At 37.6% G+C, this 23818-nt stretch overlaps 1 protein-coding gene across 1 annotated transcript in view; it reads left to right on the forward strand.

Moving 5' to 3' along the window:
• Positions 1-23818, forward strand: part of LPAR3 (lysophosphatidic acid receptor 3) — a 121920-nt gene that overhangs the window by 37234 nt on the left and 60868 nt on the right. The window contains exon 2 of the mRNA XM_003767344.4: positions 1982-2738. Within this exon, the coding sequence (XP_003767392.1) occupies positions 2003-2738 (736 nt within the window). The 5' untranslated portion in view covers positions 1982-2002. The remainder of the gene's footprint in view (positions 1-1981; positions 2739-23818) is intronic.

A 23818-nucleotide genomic window follows, 5' to 3' on the forward strand; every position in this document is an offset into this window, starting at 1 on the left:
TTGGAAGAAACCTTAATCTCAGTCCCTATTAGAGTGTGAACTTCCTGAAGGCAGGACTTCTTGTGCTTCTTGTTAAATTTCCAGCTCTGGTCGTCTATGAGATCAATGAAATCAATCTTCATTCTTGGCAGTTACTATTGTGGTGTTATTAATAGTGTGATCAGTGTGTCTGACATACCTATTAACATGTCATACCAAGCCTAGAACTCTCTCCAAAATGGTCCTCAATGTCTGGAATGCCACATTAACAAGTTTGAGCTTATCAAGAAAAAAATGATTAACACAGTGAAGGGACCAAAAATCATACCTCATGAGGATCAGTTTAAAAAACAGGATTTTGAACCTGGGGTTGTAGAGATTTATGGGAGAATTTGATTTTTTTTTTTTTTTAAAGTATTTAAAGGGCTATTATGTTCTGTATTGTCTTGGAGTTCAGAAGTAGGAGGAATACAATAGGAAGTTCTAGAGTCACATTTTGGTTCAATTGAAGAAACAACTTTATAACAATCAGAGCTATCCTGAAAGTGAATTGGCTGCCATGGGAGTGAGCATACCTCTACTTGGAGGTCTTTAAGGTAAAGCTGGATGGCCACTTCTCAAGGATATTGTAGAAAGGATTCTTAGGTTCAGAGACACTCTACTAAAGAGAAAGGGATGCTATATTTATCATTAGTGGATCTGAGTTTGAATCTTGATTCTGACAAGTTCTTCTCTTTATAGATTAGGAAACTGAATCTTAACTGTCTTTGGACTCACTTTCCTAATCTATAAAATGAAGGGATTGAACTCCATGGCCTTTGAGTCTATGAGAATGTCTTTATATGTCTGTGTCCAATTCTTTGCTCAATTAAATCTCAATAAATATTCTCTGAGTCTGGGGAAAATATGGCTGTTATCAATACAACTTTGAAACAAAGAAATGTTTCAAATTTCTTTTGAATGTAGGAAAGGAGAGGGAGGATTTTACTGGCAGACTGAGATTCCTCAAGACTTATTGGGGAAATGTCATTTGATCAACTAAGACAGTTGTTTGCATGTCATATCCCCCATCATATTGGGTGCTTCTCAGGGACAGAAACTGTTTTTTTGGCCTGTTTTTTTTTTTTTTTTTTTTTTTTTTTAATCTCCAGTGCTTAGCACAGGACCTGGCATATAGTAGATATTTAATAAAGTATCTATTTTGATAGATTCCTCTACTTTTGACCAGGCAAGATCATACTTGTCACAGACTGTTTGTCCTCTGGTTAGGATGGTTACGGTGGAAAAATGAGAAAAATATTTGGGCAAGATGTAAGAGAAACATTCTGGTATACTGATGGGTACCAGCTAGCACAGTGTCTTGTACATAGGAGGCACTTAAATTCTTGTGATTGGACTGGATTATCATTGTTTTTCTGGAGAATAGTGGTTGTTTTCAAGGTTTGGGAATCTTGATCTATGGCTCCCTCCCTTATACCACTTCCATAAAAATATTTCACTTATTTAAAATTATTATCTAACATTACTCAAGGAGACACATTTCCATTTTGCTTTGCGTATCCTGAAGATTCAACTTTTAGCACAATACTTGGTGCAAAGTAGGCATTTCATAAATATTTATTTAAGTTTTTCCACCTGACATAAGCTAAAATGTATTTGTTTTCTCTCCCTAATAGAATATGAGCTCTTTGAGAGAAGGAATCATCTCAATCAATATCAAATAAGAAACATTAAATACATTAAATATTAAATAAATAAAAAATTAAATAAAAATTTATTAAATACCATATGTGACAGGCAATGTGCTAAATTCTGAGGATATAAAAAGAGGCAAAAGACAGTACTTGTCTTTAAGGAGTTTACAATCTAATCTTGCTTTTCTGTTTGTATCCTCCTTTCTTTGCACCTGGTGTTTTATAAATAGTTTTTGATTTGTTTGTTTAATCATTCCTCCATACTGATATATTGTTTTGTTTTGTTTTTTTTGCTGCTTCCTTCCTAGGCTATCCTGCCCTGTTCCATAATGAACGAGTGCCACTATGATAAACGCATGGACTTTTTCTATAACATGAGCAACACTGACACTGCAGACGAATGGACAGGGACCAAGCTCATGATTGTTCTCTGCTTTGGAACTTTCTTCTGTCTATTTATCTTCATTTCCAATTCTCTAGTCATCGCTGCTGTGGTAAAGAACAGAAAGTTTCACTTCCCCTTCTACTACCTGCTGGCCAACCTTGCCGCCGCAGACTTTTTTGCCGGCATTGCCTATGTCTTCCTCATGTTCAACACTGGACCCGTTTCCAAAACATTGACCGTCAACCGTTGGTTTCTGCGCCAGGGGCTCCTGGACACCAGCTTGACGGCCTCGCTAACAAATCTACTGGTCATTGCAGTGGAGAGGCACATGTCCATCATGAGAATGAGAGTCCATAGCAATCTGACCAAGAAAAGGGTGACCCTGCTGATCCTGATTATCTGGGCTATAGCGATATTCATGGGGGCGGTTCCCACGCTTGGCTGGAACTGCCTGTGTGACATCTCTACTTGCTCTTCCTTGGCTCCCATTTATAGCAGGAGCTACCTCATTTTCTGGACAGTATCCAACCTGGTGGCCTTCCTTATCATGGTGGTGGTGTACCTGCGTATCTACATGTATGTGAAGAGGAAAACCAATGTCTTGTCTCCGCACACAAGTGGGTCCATCAGCCGCCGGAGGACCCCAATGAAGCTCATGAAGACAGTTATGACTGTCTTAGGTAAGAGAACAGGCCAATGGCAAGTCAGCCATGACTAACTTACTGGGATAGGAGTCCTGTGATAAAATGCTTCTTTCTCATTTGTAGAACTTTCTGCCCATAAGTAACACACACAAGTGTGTGGTTATTTGAGATGTGGCCACAAGCACCTGTTGCTTCTCAGGGCCTTAATTTCACAATGCATAGATCATTTTTCAACATGGTCATGCTGACAGATTCCAAGAATGGCCAAGGAGTTTTAGCAATGACTTTAATAATAACTTGATATTTAAGTTGTACTATAAAGTTATCAAAGCATTTTATATACAGTTTCTCGTTTGTTCCTTACAAAAACTCTTGTGAAGTAAATATCATGAATAGTTTTATACCCCTTTTATAGACAAGGAAACTTAAGCTTTCTGAACCTCAGTTTCCTTGTCTGTAAAAGGGGTATAAATGGCTGAAGTATGTTTCAACCTAGGTTTTTTTCACCCCCAAGACCTTGACTTTGTCCACCACCTTGTATTTTAGCTTGAGAAATGCTCCCTAGAGAAAATCATGGATTGTATGGAGTGGTGTATAGGTCACAACAAGAATGTTAAGAAGCAACTAGATAATGCAGTAGATAGAGTACTAGACCTGGAGTCTAGTCCACAGGTCAAATCTAGCTCAGCTGTGTGACCATGGGCAAGTCACTCTGCCTCAGTTTTTTTTTTTCTTAAATAGGGATAATGATAGCACCTGCCTCTTAGGGTCGTTGTATGAGAATAAAAGTGAGATAATATTTTAAAGCATTTTGCAAATCTTATACACTGTGTAAATGTTTGTTAGTATTATTATCTGTTTTCTACTATTATGTTTGTTAGTATTATTATGTTTTCTTTGGTATCCAGATGGCATCATTTTGGAGTCAGAGACTAATTATTGTAAAAACACTGCACATTTGGGAGATGCTGATACTCTTGGTGATTTATTTAGGCTTTTATTCTTTTCCTTGCATGAACTAAGATTCCTGGGCTGTTGTCCCAACTCTTTCATTAACTAGCCCTTCAACACTGGAGTATTGCCAATTTCCTCATCTGTAAAATAAAAGAATTGGATTTGGAAGCTCTCAGTTGCTATTTTTTCATTGGAGATTCTCATTATCCATTAGAAACTTCACCAGAACATGGATAGAAACAAGGAAAAAAGAAAAGATTAAAATAAATTTTTTTGGTGATTTTTAGAAAATATTTACTCATAGGGAAAGTTGAAGTTTTTGTTTAAAAAGTGAGATTTGGGAGTATTGGTAGGTTTTAGACACTAACTAGCATAATCAGTTCTGGGACCTAAGACAAGCACCATAAAATGTTCCATAAGCTAGAAGTAAGAGATGCCTCAAAGGAGAACCCAGTACCTGAGGATCCTTTGTAGGAAAAGATAGACATTTTCAATATTGCTAGGTTTTGGAATAGAATACAGCTTGGGACTTGACTGAAGCTGTGAAAACAAATCAGCATTCTCTGAATTTTGGCGTCTTCAGACAAAGTCCTGGTCACCCCATTCTTGTTACAGCTCTGTGGATAAGTGAACATTGGCAGTGAGGCAATTCATTTTCATAAGGAAATTAAAAGACTTATTAAAACTTTCCAAAGTTCCTCAATGTAGAAAAACTCATCTTTATCCTCAATTTCTCATTTAAATGAATTTGGGAAAACAAGAAAAAAAGATTTTAATTTTTGATGTGTGTTTTATTAAGGAAGGGACTGATCAGAATAAACAAATAAGTTGGTGAATAAGCTGAGAAGTTGTGGGATGAAAATAGAAGGAAGTTGGGAAAACTGGTTGCTTATGGGAGAAGTCTGGTTTTTGGAGAAACAGAGGAAGTTTCTAGTGGTTGAACAGAGGGATCTAACAAAGCATGAGTCACCAAAAAGTGGAGGAAATGAAATTAAGGAGCCAGGTAATGTGACTCATTCAGATTTTTCTCTTTGCCTCCAGCCCCACAGGATAATGGCAGGTGTTGTCAGGATCCTAATCTAAACTTTGAATGAACAAGGATATTCTCTCCAAAACTGTTATTTGCTGATGTTTATGTAGCATTTGCAGTTTATAAAGTTTTCATAAGTATCATCTTATTTGAGCCTCTCAATAAGGGAGACATTACTGGTATCAATTGCCATTTTGTTAATGAAGAAACTGAATTTTAGGGACATTTAATAACTTGTCTATTTTTAATGAGCTGACACATTTTGGAGAGGGAATCAAACTTCAGGTTTTCAAGTCCAGCCTGATGTCTATGACACCAGGCTTCTCAAACTTGTTATACAATGAATGATGGATCACAAGGCTTTGCTTGATTATAAGGGGCACCCCACCCCACTTTCTGAGAAAGTCCATGCTCTCATGTTACATTTGGTTCTTACTTTTACTCTCTTGGACTAAGCTTAAAAAAGGTCTAATCCTATTTTTCCATGATATCCTTTTAAATATTTAAATGTAGCTACTAAATATTTCAATGTATCTACAATGTAGAACTATATTCTACTCTTTTCCTTTTCAAAGCAACCATCTTTCAGATCCTTTTGTGAAACCTCACATGCTATGAGCTTCGCCATTCTGTATACTCCTCTTTGAACGTCCCCCAACTTATTGATGCTTTTCTTAAAATGTAGTACCCCAAACTCAATACAGTACCAGTTATGGTTAGATTGGGACAGAAGTGATCACTTCTTAATGTAGCCTTCTTTTTATGGGACATAATCAGGTAAAGTGACTTGCCCAGAGTCACATAGCTAGTAAGAGTATGTCTGAATTTGAACTCAAATCCTATTGACTTCAAGGTCAGTCTCTATCCACTCTGCCTCCTAGCTGCTCTGCCATGAGCTAACTTTTATTGTTTGTTTGTTTATTCATTTGTTTTTTTGGTGTGTGTGCATTTATTTTATTTTATATTTAATACAATTTTATTTTTTTCCAAATACATGCAAAGATAGTTTTCAACATTCACCTTTGTAAAAACCTTGTGTTCCACATTTTTCTCCCTTTTTTCCCTTCTCTTCCCTCCTCAATATAGCAAATAATCCAATATAGGTTAAACATGTGTAATTCTTTTAAACATATTTCCATATTTATCATATTATGCAAGAAAAATTAGAGCAAAATGAAAAAAACAAACAAACAACAAAAAAAGTGAAAAATCCTATGCTTTGATCCATGTTCAGTCTCCATAGTTCTCTCTCCAGATGCACATAGCACTTTTCATCACCAGTCAATTGGAATCTATATGACCTGTTCTTGATAAGGCCATGTTGGTCTTCCAATTATTTCTACCTTTTTGAGATACTTACTCTCTGTCTTTTAAATAATAGACTAGAGAATTTTCCCAAGCAGCAAATTTAGCTGGATGGTTTTATCACTTTTAGATTCTATTGCTTGACATAGTAGACCAAACACTGGCTCTAGAGTGAGAAGTCTTGGATTCAAATCTTATTCCTATTGTTTATCTGTGTGATTTTGGGCAAGTCACATAATTTCCCTGGGCCTCAGTTTCCTCAACTTTAAGATGAAAAGATTAGACCAGGGACTCTCTAATGTCCCTTCCAATTCTAAATTGTGATACTGTATGTTTTGTTTTATTTTTTTTTGCCCTTCTCTAGCCCCTTGGTACCTTTCCCATTCTCTATGACCTTTCAGAGATCACAGACAGTGATTCGGCATTCACATCTGCCTTGGGATACAGTTTGTTTGGGTTTGTTAATTTGAACTCATCAAATCAGCTAGTTCCTGTCTTAATATTTCCCTCTGTGTTGTAAGATCAAACTTATATTACTAGAAAATTAGACCTGCATTCTATTCCTAGTGCTCTTACTAATTAGCTGTGACCTTAAGGCTCAGTTTCTTCATCTGTAAAATGAGGGGGCTGAACAAGATGATTTCTTCTATCCTTTTCAGCTGCTAAACTCAATTAAAGAGAGTGGGTGGGAAGTAAAATATGTCTCTGCATGATGTGTAACTGGGGAAGCCGCCAACACAAAATGCCCGGGATTGTCAAAATATTCCAGACCTATAGTTTCCAGCTGATGGTAGATAGGAGTGGAAAGCCACGCCTTGATTGATTGAATAAAATATGTTTAAATTGACAAAGAACAGCATACCTCACATAATGTTCTAGTGGCACTGTGATTAATATGAGTATTCTCTTTAACCATACAGATTTAATCCATCCATCTTGTGCAACTTTTGTCTGTCTTCCAACACAAGTTGGCCATCCATGTATGGGGTCTCTTCTAGTTTTTTGGTACCATCTTAGGAAGGAAATATTTTCGGTTTCCTGTCAGTCAGTTGTCAGTCAACAAATCCCTGAAATGTACCACACACATTGCTAAGCATTTGGCTTATAGCTTTTTCAAGCTGAATTATTTATTGTCAGTTTGGTAGCTGACCTTGGTGGCAATTTTCATCTTTGTCGTCTGACAACATTGCTAGAAACATCATGATAAAAAGAACATGGGAGCAGGCAGTTTTGCTTCACTTTATTGGTGACTGAGAAAGTGTGAGAGCATCTTCCCCATGCTGAGCACTTTGGATATAAAGGAGGACAAATGAGCTCCTACCCTCAAGAAGTTCACACTCCATTCTGTATTTATTTTATATATTCTGACTTCTATATGTTGTCTTACAAATTTGATTGTAATCTCTTTGAAGGCAAGGCCTATTTTTGCTTTTTTATATACTTAGCACAATGCCACAAAATCAGCACATAACAAATGCTTATGGATTGGTAGATTAATTCTGTTAGTAAGTAGTACACCCAAGATAGATATGATATAGCTAAAGGGAAAGCACTAGTGATGGAGGTTGAGGAAAGGGAGGAAATAGACCCAAAAAAGCTCTCCTGTAAAAGGTAGCAGTTGACTTGATTCTCAAGAAGAACCAAGCAGAGACCAAGAATTGACTGGCAAAAAGGGCAGAGACTTGGAAAATGAAATATGGTATGGCATGCATGGATGCCAACAAAGTGGGATCATGGACTTTGTGGAAGGGAGGAAGATAGGAAAAGACTAGAAAGGTTGGAGAAACTACCTTGTAAGGGCTTTATATGCCAGGAGTTTACTTTTTAAATTTATCACTTATTTATTGAAAATATTCTTTTCATTTAAAAATTTTGAGTTCCAAATTCTCTTCCTCCTTCTCATTTCTCCCCCATTCACCAAGAAAGCAAGCAAGATGATGTAAATTATATTGGAAAATCATGCAAAACATATTTCTATATTATCCATATTTTTTTAAAAAGCAAGAAAAAGACAATTATGCTTTAATTTACAGTCAGAGTTCATTAGTTCTCTTTCTGGAGGTAAATATCCTTTTTTCATTGTGTCTCTTAGTGTTCATAGAGGTCAGGAAGCATGAAAATTGAGAAAAGACCATTAAATTTGATGATTAGGTAATTATTATCTTGATAACCTAGAAGAGGGCTATTTCAATTGAATGATTAGGTCTCAGATAGTTCTAAGTTGATATATGAGGGGGAACTGATTTTGTTTTAAATTTGAATTTTTTTTTGTTTTTAAACTTTTTTTTCCTCATGTGACTTCAGTATCCAAATGAAAGTTTTGCATAGCCTTTGTATCGATCTGCCTCTTAACAAATGTGTAATGGATGCCCTTCGTGACCTGTGGGGCACAACTTCATTAGGAATGAGATAATCAATCAACAATGGGTGGTTATTGAGTGTGAATGTAAGTTCAGTAACGTGGTAGATGCTTGGTGCATTAAAAACAGTGTAAACCATCTGAAGGATGGAATAAATCAGATCTAATAGGCCCTTTGCAACTTTAAGGTTTGAAGGTTCTTTGGACTCTGATGTTTAAAGTGGTCATACTTTGACTGAAAGGACAGCTTGAAATCTTAGAAAATAATGTAAGAGAAGAAGTCAATAAGCATTATCAGGTTTTGAGTCAGGTTGAAGTCTAAGCCCTGGGGATACAGAAAAAAAATTCCCTACTCTCTAGGTATTTACCATCTAATGGGGGAGACAGTATATATACATAGTTATACACAGGACATGTATTGAGAAGATACAAGGTAACTTTAGAAGAAAAGAAGATATGAATTACATCTAGAAAGCAGAGCAATGATACTCCTGACTACAGATGTGTCTAAACAGATACTCCAAGACTGGATAATAGTAATACCGATGTATTAATAATACTAATGTATTAGTAATGACTAACATTTACATAGTGTTAAGATTTGCAAACCTCTATACATACATTGTATTATTTCATCCTTACAACAACTTTGTAAGGTAGGCAGTTTCATAATATCCATTTCCTACATTAAGATCACAGAATGGCTAGATCTAAAAGCTGACTTTTACATGGTTACATAGGTAGTTATGGTATTGTTGAATTGTTTTAGTCATGTCTGATTCTTCATGATCCCATTTGGGGTTTTCTTTGGCAAACAGACTAAAGAGGTTTGTCATTTTCTTCTTCAGCTCATTTTATTGATGGCAACCGAAGCAAAAAGGGTTAAGTGACCAAGTCCAGGTTCACACAACTAGCAAGTGTCTGATGTGGAATTTGAACTTGGGTCATTTCTGAAGGCGGGCTGGTTCTCTATCATTATACTACTTAGGTAGTAAGTAGCATAGTGGGACTTGAATCCAGATCCTCTAACTGCCCTTTCTATGATTACCCTGTTCATGAAGGTTTAAAAAAGTACACCTAGATTCTTGTGCTTTAACCAGTAATATTAAGCACAATAAATGGGGCCAACACATACACAAGGATTCCTGCAGACTACTTATTAAAACTCAGATTTTGAGTTTTAAAATGTAATGTTATCTAGGTTCTATTTGCTTTACTTATTAAGTTTTTTTTCTATTTATTGTTCCATTTATTGTTATTATTTGACCTGCTGTATCCTTTAAAATTTAAAGTCTTTGTGTGTGTGTGTGTGTGTGTGGCGGGGGGAGTCCCAAATTGCTGTGGTAGAAGATTCTATAGCCAGATAGTACATCTGAAAATTTTAAAGATATATACCTTAAGTTCTGTTTTGGACATGTTTTTGATGCCATTCAGGATTTCCTAAAGGGAAGTTGGTTACATGAGACTAGAGTTTAGGGCCAAGGTTAGGGCTGAATATAGATGTATTATGTATGTATAGAGATAGATATATACATATATATGTATATATACATATCAACACACATATATGTATACATGTATATGTATACAGATATAGCTAGACACATATAAGATAATAAAGTCTGCATAGAGATAATAATTGAATCTGTGGTAGCAGATGAAATCACCAAGAGAGATTCCAAAGGGATAGATGGGTGGGCAGAAACATTAGACATGGATACACTCATGAAAGGCCTGTTGTTAAATCCCACCTCTATGTTTTCTAGAAACATAAACCATTCTTTAGTTTTTAGTTTCCTTATACACAAAATGGAAATAATAATAGTACTTACCTCACTGGGTGGAGTTTTGAAGTTCAAGTGTGATAGTGTTGAACACATATAATGCAAATGTACAGCCCTTATTATCTTTTCAGACTAAATAGCTGACACAGCGGTCTCTCTGTGAGAGTTGTGAGCCAATATTCCAAGATACATAGGCAGATAGAACATTTATTAAACACTTATAATGTTCTAGGCGCTGTGCTAAGCAAGTACCAGGGATTGCAAAGATGAGCAAGCAAAACAGTGCCCGAGTCCTCGCTTACATTTTAATGAGGGAAGAAAACATATTAAAGGGACCTGGAACGTAAGGCTTGGGGCTTGTGAAGTGGATTGGAGGCCTCTTTCAGACTAGGATAATACTGAAGGGTCACCTGTGGGGGCTGCAATCTAAAGTTCCAAGCAGGAGGGAAATGAGGAGGATGGTGGTCATGGAATGGTATGAATAAATGAGTGAATGAAAACACACTTATTAAAGGCCTGCTACTTTCCTGGGTCCATGCTGATGATTGGGGGGCAAAAATACAAAAGTCTATTTAGTCTTGTCCTTAGAGAGCTTACAATTCATTGGTGAATGATTCACAAGCTGGGGAAGGATGATCAAGAACATTGGTCCCTCAATATTTGGTTGCAGCTAGGGCAAGAGGCTGATTTTCACACAGAAAGATGTAAGGTTTCATGTTGAAAAGGGGGATCTTATTCTGAAACATCTGTCACCATCTGGACAAACCATTTGTTTTCCCTTCCTGTCTCCAGTACCTGGACTTCTTCCTTTGTTATCTTCTTACCTAAAGAGATAAGGACAGACCACATTTCAGCCTCCGTGATTTGCCTAGACCCTTCTTGACAAAAACCAAACTTCTTTTTCATGCCTATTCACAGGGTTCAAGAACCACCTTTTGAAATCATTTAACTTCCCCAGTCTCAGTTTCTTCATCAGTTAAATGATGAAGTTGGACTAGATGGCTTTTGAGTGTCCCGAGGCAATGGTCCAATAAATTTTATTATGAACTTAGCACTGAAACTACTTCTCCAAGGGAATGTACAAGCCATTGGAGGATTATTCATGCATATGGTTTCTGTTTATTTATTCTTTCCCATAGTCTGAACCTATAATATAATGTGTTCAGAGTCTTTCACTTATGGGTTTCCTCAGACCTTGACATTGAGAGGGTCTCTCCTAGGGCCCAAATCTTATCTCTACACTGATTATCTACAATCTTCCTATGTAACAAGCACCTATATGGCATAGTGAATAGAGCTCTGGCCCTAGAGTCAAGAATACCTGACTTAAAATCTGACCACAGAGCAAAACTGAGGCAGAAAAAGGTTAACCATTTTGCCCAGGTAGTGTGTCTTAAGATTTATTTGAATTTAGGTTTTCTTAATTCTGGTTCTTCTACTTTCTTCACTGTGGTACCAATTGGTTTACCTCATTGAAGCTCAGAACTCCTGAATTCAAATAATCCCCCAGCCTTAGGCTTCCCCAGTTGCAGAGATTATAGGTGTTTGTTGTCATGGCTGGCCACTCTTATCCACTTTACAAGGCTGCCCCTTGACCATCCCCAAAGGAAGTGGATTGCTGTAAGAGGAAGCAGGTTTCTCCTTACTAGAAGTCTTCAGACTAAGGCAATATGACCACTTTTTGGTATGTCTTAATGGGAATTCTTTTTGGCGATAAGAGTAGGTTTCTAAAGTCCTTTCCAACTCTGAAATTCTCCAATTCTCTGATAGACAGAATTGCTATCAAAGGACAGTTTGGACTAGATAGCCTCTGAGATTTCTTCCCTTTTGGACATCACGTGATGCTGGGAATATCCTTGTTTGAATGTCAAGACTAAACACCTGATCTTGCTTTCCAAAGGGCACTTTACTCATGATGAAAAGGCTTGTACTTTAATATCCTTTAGTTAAATAAATCTAAGTCACAAAATACACAACTTGACCAAAGTGGAAACGCCTTATTGTAAAACAACCCAGAACAGTGTTCACCGGGAAGTTCTCTTGTTTTCCCTACTTGAAATGGGTGGGACATGTTTCTATTTTGAAATGTTAAATAAAAAAAAAGGTTGAAGAGATTTATGGCATGTGGGTTAAAAAACAAAAAAGTAAACTTCATGTGCCCTTTTTATCTCCCCCTTTTTAGAGTAAAGGATTATTATCTTAAAAGTAAAATGTATTTAAAATGAGAAACTTAAAAAATATTCAGGACTTAAAGTGAGTTAAAAAAATAAAGTTAGAATCTCTTTTTTCTCTTGTCTCCTCAACCAGCTTCATCTTGATTCCTTATCTTTGTGGGGTGCTTTGGAAAGATTACTGCAGCTTTGAAAACAACATGTACTATTTATTATATAGGTTTTCTTGAAATGGAAATTTATTGTTTTATATTGAATCCTGTTATGGTCCCCTGCGTACATGGCAGTGTTTATTTTTCATTTCTCATTTTGTATTTAAGTGTAAAATTTAAAAACTACCCCCTAAAATTTGGGGGGCAAAGTTAACTTCATATGCCCCTTCTATTTTTCCATTTTTAGAATAAAGGATTCTTATCTTAAAAGTGAAATATTTTAAAATGAGAAATTTACATAACATAATTTAAAAAAATAAAGGAATTGGAATCTTTTCTTTCTCCTGGAGTCAGAAGCCTCAAGTTCAAATTTTACTTTTCGACACTATTATCTTTATAGCGTTGCCTAAGCTGCTTGAAGCTCCCTTGACCTTTGTTTCCTTAAATACAAAATCAAGAGATTGGATCAGATGGCATTTGAGGTGCCTTCTTGTGAGGGATAGGGATAAAAGATTCTATGAATGAAATTTAAATCTTAGAAGAAATGAGAAGAAAGCTAATCATTCCTGCTTTTTCTTACCCAAAAGCCTTGTTAAGGCATTAACAATATTTTTATTAAATTTTTTTGACTTTTGGTTTTATTAATATAGGAAAACTCAAGTGAAGAATTTCTAATAAATACAATTTTTTTTTTTTTTTTTTTTTTTACTGTTTTGCACTATAGAGTCTTCAGGGGAACTCAGGGAAAGGTGACTTGCCCAAGCTGACATAGCCAATATATGTCAGAGATTTTACTGGCCCTTCAGCCAACTCTGTACCTCTTATTAATTATAAGGGTCCTCTTAAATTGGCAGTTTTTTAAAGCATATCAACATTTACAATCACATTTGATCCTCAGTAGTTTTGTGAGATAGATTCATCATCACTTATTTTATGATTTTACAAATGAGGAGATGGAGACTCAGAGAAACTAAACAGATGTGTCATCTTGGACTACTCAGTAACAGAGCAAACATTTTAACTTCAGTCTGAGATAGGGATGCTTGTTTCTGTGAGGCTGTAGAGCCTCCTTGCTTGCTTGCAGCAACTCTGATATATTCTCAGAGCTGTTGAGTGTTTTTTAAGTATTAGGCTCAGATGGCTTCTGTTCCCTGCATGGATATTCTCTGCATAACTGCATCATGCTGCCCTTTTTCCTTTGGATCAGAAGGGCTCCACTCTGTATTCAAGAAAATACCTCTTTTAGCCTTAGTTGATCCCTGGGAATGTTATTAGTCACTTGGGGGCTAAAGACAAAAATCCCTGAGCGACCCATTGTTTTTCCATTGAGAAATGCAGGATTTGGTTCACCACTGCAGTGTGCCAGGCACTGTACTGTCATTCAGCATTTGTTAAGCACCTACTATGTGCCAGACACCATGCTAAGTGCTGGGGATACAGAAAAAGGTAAGACAGTCCTAGGTTTTGAGAAACTATATACAAATATCTATATAACAAACAAAATACAAAAAGAAAGAATAAAAGTCCCTGCCTTCAAGGTATATTATATAATCCAAAGTGTATTGGGGTTTTCTTAGCAAAGATACTGGAGAGATTTGTCATTTTCTTCTCCAGATCATTTTACAGATAAGAAACTGATGCAAATAGGTGCCCAGGGTCACTCAGGACACTGTAGCTGTTCATGATAGGTCCCCAATAAATGGTGGTTGAATCGAATTCAATTGGATTCAACTGCCTGATAGGGTACACAGGCTTTCTTCTTTCCTCTATTCCCTGAAAGCAGTTCCTGTTCCTTCTTTAATTTATTTGTTTATTTTTTTAAAGAATTTACTACTGTGGAAATAAAGAAATGTTGAGAAAGAGACAGAGAAACAGAGACAAAAACAGAGTTAGACCGAGACAAAGAGAGATAAAGAGAGACAGAGACAAAGCGAGAAAAAGAGACAAAAGAAACAGAGACTTGATGTGTGTGTGTGTGTGTGTGTGTGTGTGAGAGAGAGAGAGAGAGAGAGAGAGAGAGAGAAAGAGAGAGAGAGAGAGAGATATGGAGGAGGTAATCTGTTGGAGAAGATAAGGGATGGGATCAAGGACATTTGTAAAGGGAATAGCCTTGGCAAAGAAAAAGAGCATTTCATTATCAGAAAGAGGAGTAAAGAAGAAGAGAGTGGAGGATCACATCCTTCACTTTTTGAGATGAAGAAAAAAGAACAGGGAGCTCATGTTGAATGACCTCTGTTTTCCTCACTAAAGTAAGATCAACAGCTGAGAAGGTGGAAGGAGAGCGAGATTGGGAAATTTGGGGAGAAGGCAAGGTTTGGAGCAGCCTCTGTGAGTTAGAAAATTGATTAAGGGAGTACTAAAAGGATTGCTTTGTTACATGAGATCCTAATTGAGATAAAATAACATAAATTTATGGTGGATTTAGATGATTTGTGTGACTTCTTCTGGACCTGTTCTACAAGAACAGTGTAGTATGGGAATAAGTGAGGAGGGACGGATTTATGGGAAGTATCTAGAGTTAGGATTTGGCAGGGCATGGACAGTGCTAGGATGAGAGCTTCAAGAGCCCAGTGTAGAGCTGAAAAGGTTAACTGTTGATTCACAGTGGGAAAAGGAGGAAAGTGGAGCTGAAACTGAAGTAATGGTTTGAGAAAGTATTGAAAGAAGCTGTTGATTTGCAGCTCTGTTCCATATTCCCTGGAGACTATATGGCTTAAATTCCTGAAGATTTGGACTAGGTCCCATTTCCCGAACTTTAAGTGGCCATTCTTATGGGATCCTAGATCTAAAGTTGTAAGAGATCATGGAGACCACCTAGTCCCACTCCCTTCCTCCTGTTACCAGGAAGGTTAAATGAGCTTACTAAGGGTTAGAGGCAGTTTTTGAATCCAGGTCTTCTGATTCCAGAATGAGTGCTCTTTGCACTATGTAAAAATGACTAACGTAGGTTTCTTCTCTGCTCTAAACCCTCCAATTACTCAAGAAAACTTGTTTCCTCCTATTTGAAACTTATTGCCCTCTGTGGACTTCTCCTGGCTACTGGCTCATTGGCACCGATGCAAGAGCTAATGTAACTACACTCTCTGGGGCCAATGAGCATTTGGCACTGTGGTGCTTAATAAATGCTTTATTGATTAATAGATTGATTGATCCACGAACCCAGCTGTCTGTTCCACCGGTTCTGGGACTAAAGAGTTATCCTTAGAAGCCCTTTCCTCTCTGCAAGGACATGGTTTGCTTGACTTCTTCTTGAGAAGAGATCCAAAGCAGAAAAACAAATGCTTTCAGCACAATGAATATAAATGAAACTTTCTCCTCTTGCTTCCTTTGCCCCACTCCAGTTCATACCAGTTAGGTCATAGAATACACAGATAGAGCCATAAGCAATGGTGAGGAATTAGGGTCAAGGCCAGTATGGACAATTCAGTTCATTTCTTTTTAATTTAATTAATTTCAGTTCAACAGAATACTTATCATGAGCTGTAGCAAGAGGCAGCCCTAGTGTAGTATATAGAAAACTTGCATCTAGGTGAATCTGAGTTCAGATCCTGTCCTTGATAGATCTGAGCTATGTGATCCTAGGCAAGTAACTTAATTTCTCTGGGCTCAAGAAAAGGCAATGAATTGCAGTGAAGGTGCTTGCTCTGCATTGGTAGAGGAAATTTCAATTTCAGAAATTCTCTTGAAATCATAGCTTCCTTTCTTACACCTCTCCCTATGCACCAGATACTGGGAATGTGGAGGTTAAAACAAAAACAGGAACTGCCTTCTAGGAGTCTATATTCAGTGGATAGTAGGGAGATACAATACAACATAGCTCATCTGTCTATCAATCTGCCAGTCTCTAGCTCAGTCATCTATTTCTATCTAAATTTATCTTTGTGTCTAGCTATATCTGTGTATATGTCTAATTATATTTATCTATTAATTTATATCTATATCATTTTTTCTATCGTGGCTATTTCTATATTTATTTATCTATCTGTCCATACATGCATAGTGCTTTTGTGGTCAACCATGTACATTTAGATTATCTCATTAATTCTTTACAATGGTATAGTAGATATTGGTATTATTGTCATTTTACAGATGAGGCAACTGAGGCAGATAGAGAATAATCGACTTGCTTGGTTTCATGTAGATAATAAACATCTGAAGAGGATCTTGAATTTGAGATGTCTTCACTTCCACATACAACAGACTTGATGTACTTCATCAGTTTCTCTAATGCACAGAGATAAATATGATGCCAGAGAGTGAGAGGTCTTAAAGGTGACTCCATTGAACAGGGTATACCTGAACTGAGGATTGAAGAAGATTCTAAACCTGAGTGAAGGCATGGAGATGGGAGTGGGAAATTTGAGTTCAGGGAATAGCTAGCAATTTCATTTGACAGGCACGTACAGGCCATGAAGGGGAGTGCTATGACATAAGGCTGAATAGAAAGTTGGTGCCAAATCGTGGAGTGGATACCTGGCCCCAAAGAAGCTGACCAAACTTCCTTTGCGCAGGCCATCCAACAAAGCTGTCAAGTCTTAAATACCGAGGACTCGAGCCAGACCAGCATCAATGATCTAATCTAGGGAGAAAGACTCTGCATTTCATTGCCAGTCCAATAAATTACCCCATTTCCCCTGAAATCCTTTTAATGAATCCTCTTAGTGATAGATAGTCTCTGCATTAATAATTCAATTCACTCTTGGAGCACTTAGGAATAAAACATCACAAGTAAAGACACTGGCCGCTTATGCAGTAGCATTAGCATAGAATAATGGGGCCATAAAAATATACAAACATATCAGTAGCACTTTCCTTATAAGAAATTATACTTCAGTATTTGAAAGAGCCTCAGTTTCATCTGCCCTGCTGAGGGTACTTCCTCCATCAACACAGATCAGTTTCTCTCTGACTTGGTAGACAGTTGCTATAGCTGGGACAGAGGAAAGGAGAAAGAGCTCAGTGGTTATCTTGGTGATGAACTTTTTAGAACATAACTAGTCAGGTCCTTGGATAACTGACCTATGGTGGCTTTAGTGACCCCTCTGAAGGTAGCATCTTTCCATTCCTTTGATGATCACTGGACAACAATGACTATAGACCAGGGGTACAAGAGGAAAGATATTGAATTTGGGTTATATAGGTCAAGAATTCAAATTCTGCCTCTATCCATCTGGCCTTGGGTCACCTCACCTCTTTATTTTCTTCTGTACAAAGAGGAAGTTGTACTTGAGGGTATTTGAACATCCCTTCCAGCTGTCAAACTATGAGTCTATGACTATTTTCCTTTTCCCTGGGGCAACATTACTGTGGAGATCTGGAAGGGAAACATTCCATGTGATTGGCTCTTTAGTGAACTACCTTAATCACTGACAAAAATTTGATATGGAAAGAACCAGCATGGTGTAGTGCTCATAGTTGTCAAACTTAAAGCACTATGTATGCTCAGTGTTTGGACTACAGAGATGAAGAATGAGTGTTCCTGCCCTCCAAATACATTCCACACTGGGGGGAACCAGTCCTATTTAATAGCTTTACAGAGCTGATTCAAGAAGGAAAATCTTCTATCACTTTTCCCTGGGGCTGGCCCCAGGATATCTGATTGGGGACATTGGGACTCGGAGGGGTCCTGGCATGAATAAGTTCCACTGTGAAAAATAGCATCTGTTAGGATAGAAATGACAGTTTTAAGGTGGATAGATGCATGTGGCATCTCTTTATCTGGCTCAGTGTCTACCAAGGAAAAGCACTATAATGCTGAATTACCCATAGGCTTATATAAAGAACTATTCAGTCAGCAGCAACAAAGAACCTGCAGCAGCTTTAATTCTGCACACTTCTCTGGGGTTTGGGGAGGTAGGCAAGATATTGGATGGGCCAGATGAAGTTCTTGTTCAGGGTCCAAATTGGAATGGGTAGATTCTGAATTCCTTTCCAACCATGATATTTTGTGATTCTGTGATTATTGCGATAGTTTCAGGAAAGGGAAAAAGTGTGTGTGTGTGTGTGTGTGTGTGTGTAGAGTTAAGTGATTTATCCTGTGTTGAAATCAAGTCCATTGACTTTGCGAAGGACTCTAACAGTGATTGTTGTTTGTCCTTCGTTCTTGAAAAGGACCATGACATCAGGGAGGTGATGCCATGAGATGCAAGTGAATTGGATTTAAGGGAGGGAGGTCTGTGCAAGGTCACCTGCCCACTCCCTTTCCTCTCCAGAGCCACCTGGGTCCAGTGACAAGATATAGATCAAGACGACTGGAGATGGTCCTCCCCAGTGAAATCAATTGATCAATGCCTGGCACATATTAGGTGCTTAATAGGTGTTGGTTAATTTTCTGAATAAAGATACTTCCTTCAGGTATGATTTGTATGGTGGAGAAGAAGCAGAGGGATAAGAGTGGGGCTTAGTAGGGTACCTGGATCTGAGATTAGATTACAGTTAACTAAAGTTGCCTTACAGGCACTGAAAGGTTTTGACATGTTCTGGATTACTCAGGAGGTGTGTAAGAGAAGCAGAATTGGAGCCTATTTCCTTTTTGCTTCTCACATGCAGGCCAATAGCAAGTGCCCAGTCCAGATAGTAAGATCATAGAATCATTGGTTTTAGATTTGGAAGAGACTCCAGAGAACATTTAGTCAACAAACATTTAAAAGTGCCTGGAATGTGTCTGATACTCCATTAAGGAAGTTCTGAGGATATTAAAAAGAGAGAAGACATTTCTTGCCCTAAATGAGCTGTCAATCTAATGGGAAAAACATCAAATAGCAATATATAAATGGAAATTAGGGAAAAAGATATATGTATATATATATAATATATGGAAATCTTTCCTAATTCTAGTGCCTGTCCTCTATTTAAATATTTCCTATTTATCTTGCATGCAAGATAAATAGGAAATATTTAACAGAGGACTATAGAAATATTTAAGAATATAGAAATTAATTTAAAAATAGAAATTAATAGAGAAATATATAAATCATATAAACTATATATATGTAATCTATATACAAGATAAATAGGAAATATTTAAGGCACTAGAATTAGGAAAGATTTTCTGTAGATGATGGGATTTTAGTTGAGACTTAGGGAAGCCAAGGGAATCAGTAGGCAAGGATGAGGAAGTAGAATATTCCAGGTAGAGGATGGCCAGAGAAAATAGCTGAAACTGAGAGATGCAGTATCTTGATTGTGAAACAGCAAAGAGACCAGTATCACTGGATCAAGGAATATGTGAAAGGGAGTAGATATAAGAAAACTGGAAACAAGGAGATTGGATAGGTTATGAAGAGCTTTGTTTTGAAAGACAAATTTGTGCTTGATTGTGGAGGTGATAGTGAGCCACTGGAGTTTGGTGAATAGTGAGGTGACACCATGCTACAAGAAAGTCATTTTGCTGGCTGGAGGATGGATTGGAATGGGGACAGATTTGAAACAGGTAGCTCCACCAGCAGACTTGCAACAACAATCCAAGTGTGAGGAGATGAGGGTCTACATCAGAGTACTGCCATGTTAGGAGAGAAGGTGTATTCTTGAAAGTTATAAAGGTGAAATCAACAAATCTTGGATATAGAAGTAAGAAATAATGAGAAATTCAGGATGACATCTGCCACATAAGCCTAGGGATGTGGGCAGATAGTGGTGCCTATGGCAATAATAGGGAAAGAGGGAGAGTTTGGGAGAAAGATTCCCTTTTGGATATGTTACATTTAAGGTGTCTACTGGACCTCTAGTTTGAGGAGTCTGGAAGGCCATTGTGAGACTAGAGTCCAGCAGAGAGGTTAAGGTTTCATCATCAGAGAGATGATCATTAAATCCTTAGGAATTGAAGAGGTCACTAAGTAATTTGAGGAAGAAGAGAAGAAGACTAACATCCTAGAGGACATCTTCAGTTAGAAGATCCAACAAAATAGATTGAGAAGGAGCACTCTCATAGGTAGGAGGAAAACCAAGAAAGAGTAGTAAATGTAGAGAAAAGAACATATCAAAGAAAATAGAGTTTTAATGCCAATGCCTGTAGAGAAGTAAAAAAAGAATAAGGATTGAGAAAAGACTATTTGATTTGGCAATTAAGAGGTCACTATCTTCCAATTTAATTTTTTTTTAAATGAATAGGTATTTATTTTCTCTCCTTCCCACCTCTGTCTCCATTGGGAAAAAAAGAAAAACAAAATCTTTACATAGGGAAGCAAAGCAAAATCTTGCATTGGCCATATCAAAAAAATTCATTCCATTTTGCATCTTGTTTCTTTTACTTTGCTGTTAGGAGATGGGCAGCTTGCTCTATATTGTTCTCTGCAGGTATTGGTTATTGCACTGATGAGAGAAATCTAATGTTTGAGAGTTGTCTTTACAGTGTTGTTATTGAATAATTTTTTTTCTTAGTTCATATGGTCTTCTTAGTTTTTTAATAACCATCTTTTTTTGTTATTTCTCGTGATATAATAACATTCCATTAGACTTATGTGCCACCATTCATTAATCTATTTCTTCAGTTGATAGGTTCCCCCTTAATTTCTAATTTTTGACACTACTCAGAGATGTGTTCTTAATACTTTTGTACATATGGGTTCTTTCTTTCTTAGATCTATTTGGAGTATGGGCTTGTAGTGTTATCATGGGTCAGATAGTATGGAGAGTTAAGTGCTCTTGGGCATAGTTCCAAATTGTTTTCTATAATGGCTGGACTGGTTCACAATGCAACCAGAAGTTCATTCCTTTGTTTTTATAGCTAAAATCCAGAAAGAGGAAATGGTTTACCCTTTGTCTTGCTCAAGGTCACATGGATGAGCAGAATCGGCCAGGATTTGAACCTTAGGCCCTGGACTCGAAATCCAGCCCTTTGTGTATTGTACCACATTTGCCCTGACGTGCCCTTCAGAAAAGAAAACTCAGAAAATGTTTGAGCTTGGCTACTGGGTGCTATGGAAACCAGTCCAAGACCCTGGAACTCTTAAGGATCAGGCTTTCTTGGGCTTGGTACAAACTGTGCTTGCTTCTGTAGAGTCCTTAATAATCAAACAGCACTTAAGATGTTTAAAAGCAGGGAGTGTGGGCTGTGAGCTCAGCCATCCGAAAGACTTGAGAGCAAGCAGGCAAGCTCTCATGGCTGCTAGTACTGATAGCCTTATCAGACAAAGAATGCCTGATTCCTCTCTCTCTCCTCGCCAATCTGTCCGAGCCAGGAGATTCGGTACATTTAGTACAATAGCGTTGAGTCCATTTGTCTTGAAGCAGCTCATAGAAGAAGGAGGTCTTTTGTTTGAGACACTCTGTCTGTTTTAATTCCTGAGATAGTTGCTTTCTGGGGGAAGGAGGCATTTCTCTCCAGGACAAGATGTTTATGACTAAGTGCAAAAAGTATAATTATCTCCCTTTTGCTGCCCCCCAAGGACACTGTTTACACAGGCTTTCTCTTTCACTTGCTGAGGGAGAACTGAGGAGGAGGGAGTTTGAGGAGGGGGGGAAGGTACCACTGTTGATAAGAATTAAATATCTGATCACAGGAGGCCAGGCCATTTTAGAACTATTTATGATTTCTGTTCTGTTTCTCCTAACCCCTATTCTCATTTAGGCTTCATCCCTTCTATACCATTTGAGATAAAAATTATTTGAGGGCCCAACTGATTAGATATTGCTAATCAATCACTGAATCAATGACTCAGAGATAGTTATTTGCTGAGTTTATTTATTTTTTCTCAGAACACAGACACCTCTGTATTGGGGAGAAAAAAGTCAGAGAGCCAAAAGCATCAGCTTGAAATCAGTCAACCAACCAATCAATCAATATTTATTAAATACCTACTATGAGCCAGACATTGTGCTAAGTACAATCTGGGGATTAAAAAAAAGGGCAAAAGTCCTACTTTCAAGAACCTTAAAACATAATAGAGGAAAATAGCATGCAAACAAATATATATGAACAAACTATATATGGAGTAAATAGAAAATAATTATAGAAGGAATGCATTAGAATTAAAAAGGGTTTTAGGAAATGCTTCCTATGAGATGTTAGTTGAGACTTAAAGGAAGCCAGGGTAGGTGGCAGATGGAATTGAGGAGGGAGAATGTTCTAAACATGGGGTAAAATCAAAGAAAATGCCTGAAGATGAGATATGCAGTGTCTTATTTGTGAAACAGCAGGAGGTCAGTGCTATTGGATTGAAGAGTATATGGTAGGGAATAAGGTGTAAGAAGTCTAGAAAGAAAGGTAACCCTAATAGGGTTAGGAAGGTCTTTGAATGCCAAACAGGATTTTGTATTAGATCTTGGGGGTGATACTAGACCATTCGAGTTTATTGAATGGGCATAGGTGGGATAGGGTGACCTGATCAGACTTACTTTAGGAAAATATCTTTGACTGTATGTATGGAGGATGGTTTGGAATGGGGAAAGACTTTAGGCAGGCAGATGCACCAGCAGGCTATTGTAGTAGTCTAGGTCTGAGGTGAGGAGAGCCTGTAATTTATGGTATAATAGTGCCAGAGGAGAGAATGAGGTATTTTTGAGAGAAGTTGCAATGGTGACATGGACTGGCTTTGGCAACAGATTGGATATATAGGGTGAGAGAGAATGAGGAATCCAAGATGACTTCTAGGTTTTGAGACTGAGAGACTGGAGAGACAGTAATAGGGAAGGTAAGAGTGGGATAGAATTTTGGGGGAAAGATGGGTTCTCTTTTGGATGTGTTTAAAGATGTTTATTAGACATCTAGTTTGAGATGTCCAAAAAACATTTGGAGATGCTATACTTGGAAGTCTGCAGAGAGATTGGCGTAGAATAAATAGACTTGAAAATCATCAATACAGAGAAGGTAGTTCATCTATACTGGTTGAGGGAATCACCAAATGACATGATACAGAGGGAGAAGAGAAGAAGATCCAGGACAGAACCCTGAAGGACACCTCCAGTGATATGAATGAGGATCCAGAAAAGGAGACTAAGAAGAAGTGGTAGATAGATAGGATGAGAGCAAACACTTAGAAAGAAAAAAGGGTCAGGGAGGAGAAGATGATGAATAGTATCTTTTTTTTTCCTGAGGCAATTGGAGTGAAGTGACTTGTCCTGAAGCCAGATTTGAACTCAGGTTCTCCTGACTTCAGTGCTGGTGCTCTATCCACTGTATCACTTAGCTGCCCCTGATGAATAATGTCAAAGGCTGGAGAAAAGTCAAGGAGAACAAGAATTGAGAAAAAGACATCAGATTTGGCAACTAGGAGATCATTGGTAACTTTGGAGAGAACAGTTTTGGTGGGATGATAAGATCAAAGACCAGATTGTAAGGGGTTCAGAATAGAGGGGGAGGAGAGAAAGTAGAGTTCTTTTTGAAGAGTTTGATTACAAAGGGCAGAAGAGATATAGGCTGAT

This window comes from Sarcophilus harrisii, chromosome 4, assembly GCF_902635505.1.
Source record: "Sarcophilus harrisii chromosome 4, mSarHar1.11, whole genome shotgun sequence".
NCBI classification, from domain to species: domain Eukaryota; kingdom Metazoa; phylum Chordata; class Mammalia; order Dasyuromorphia; family Dasyuridae; genus Sarcophilus; species Sarcophilus harrisii.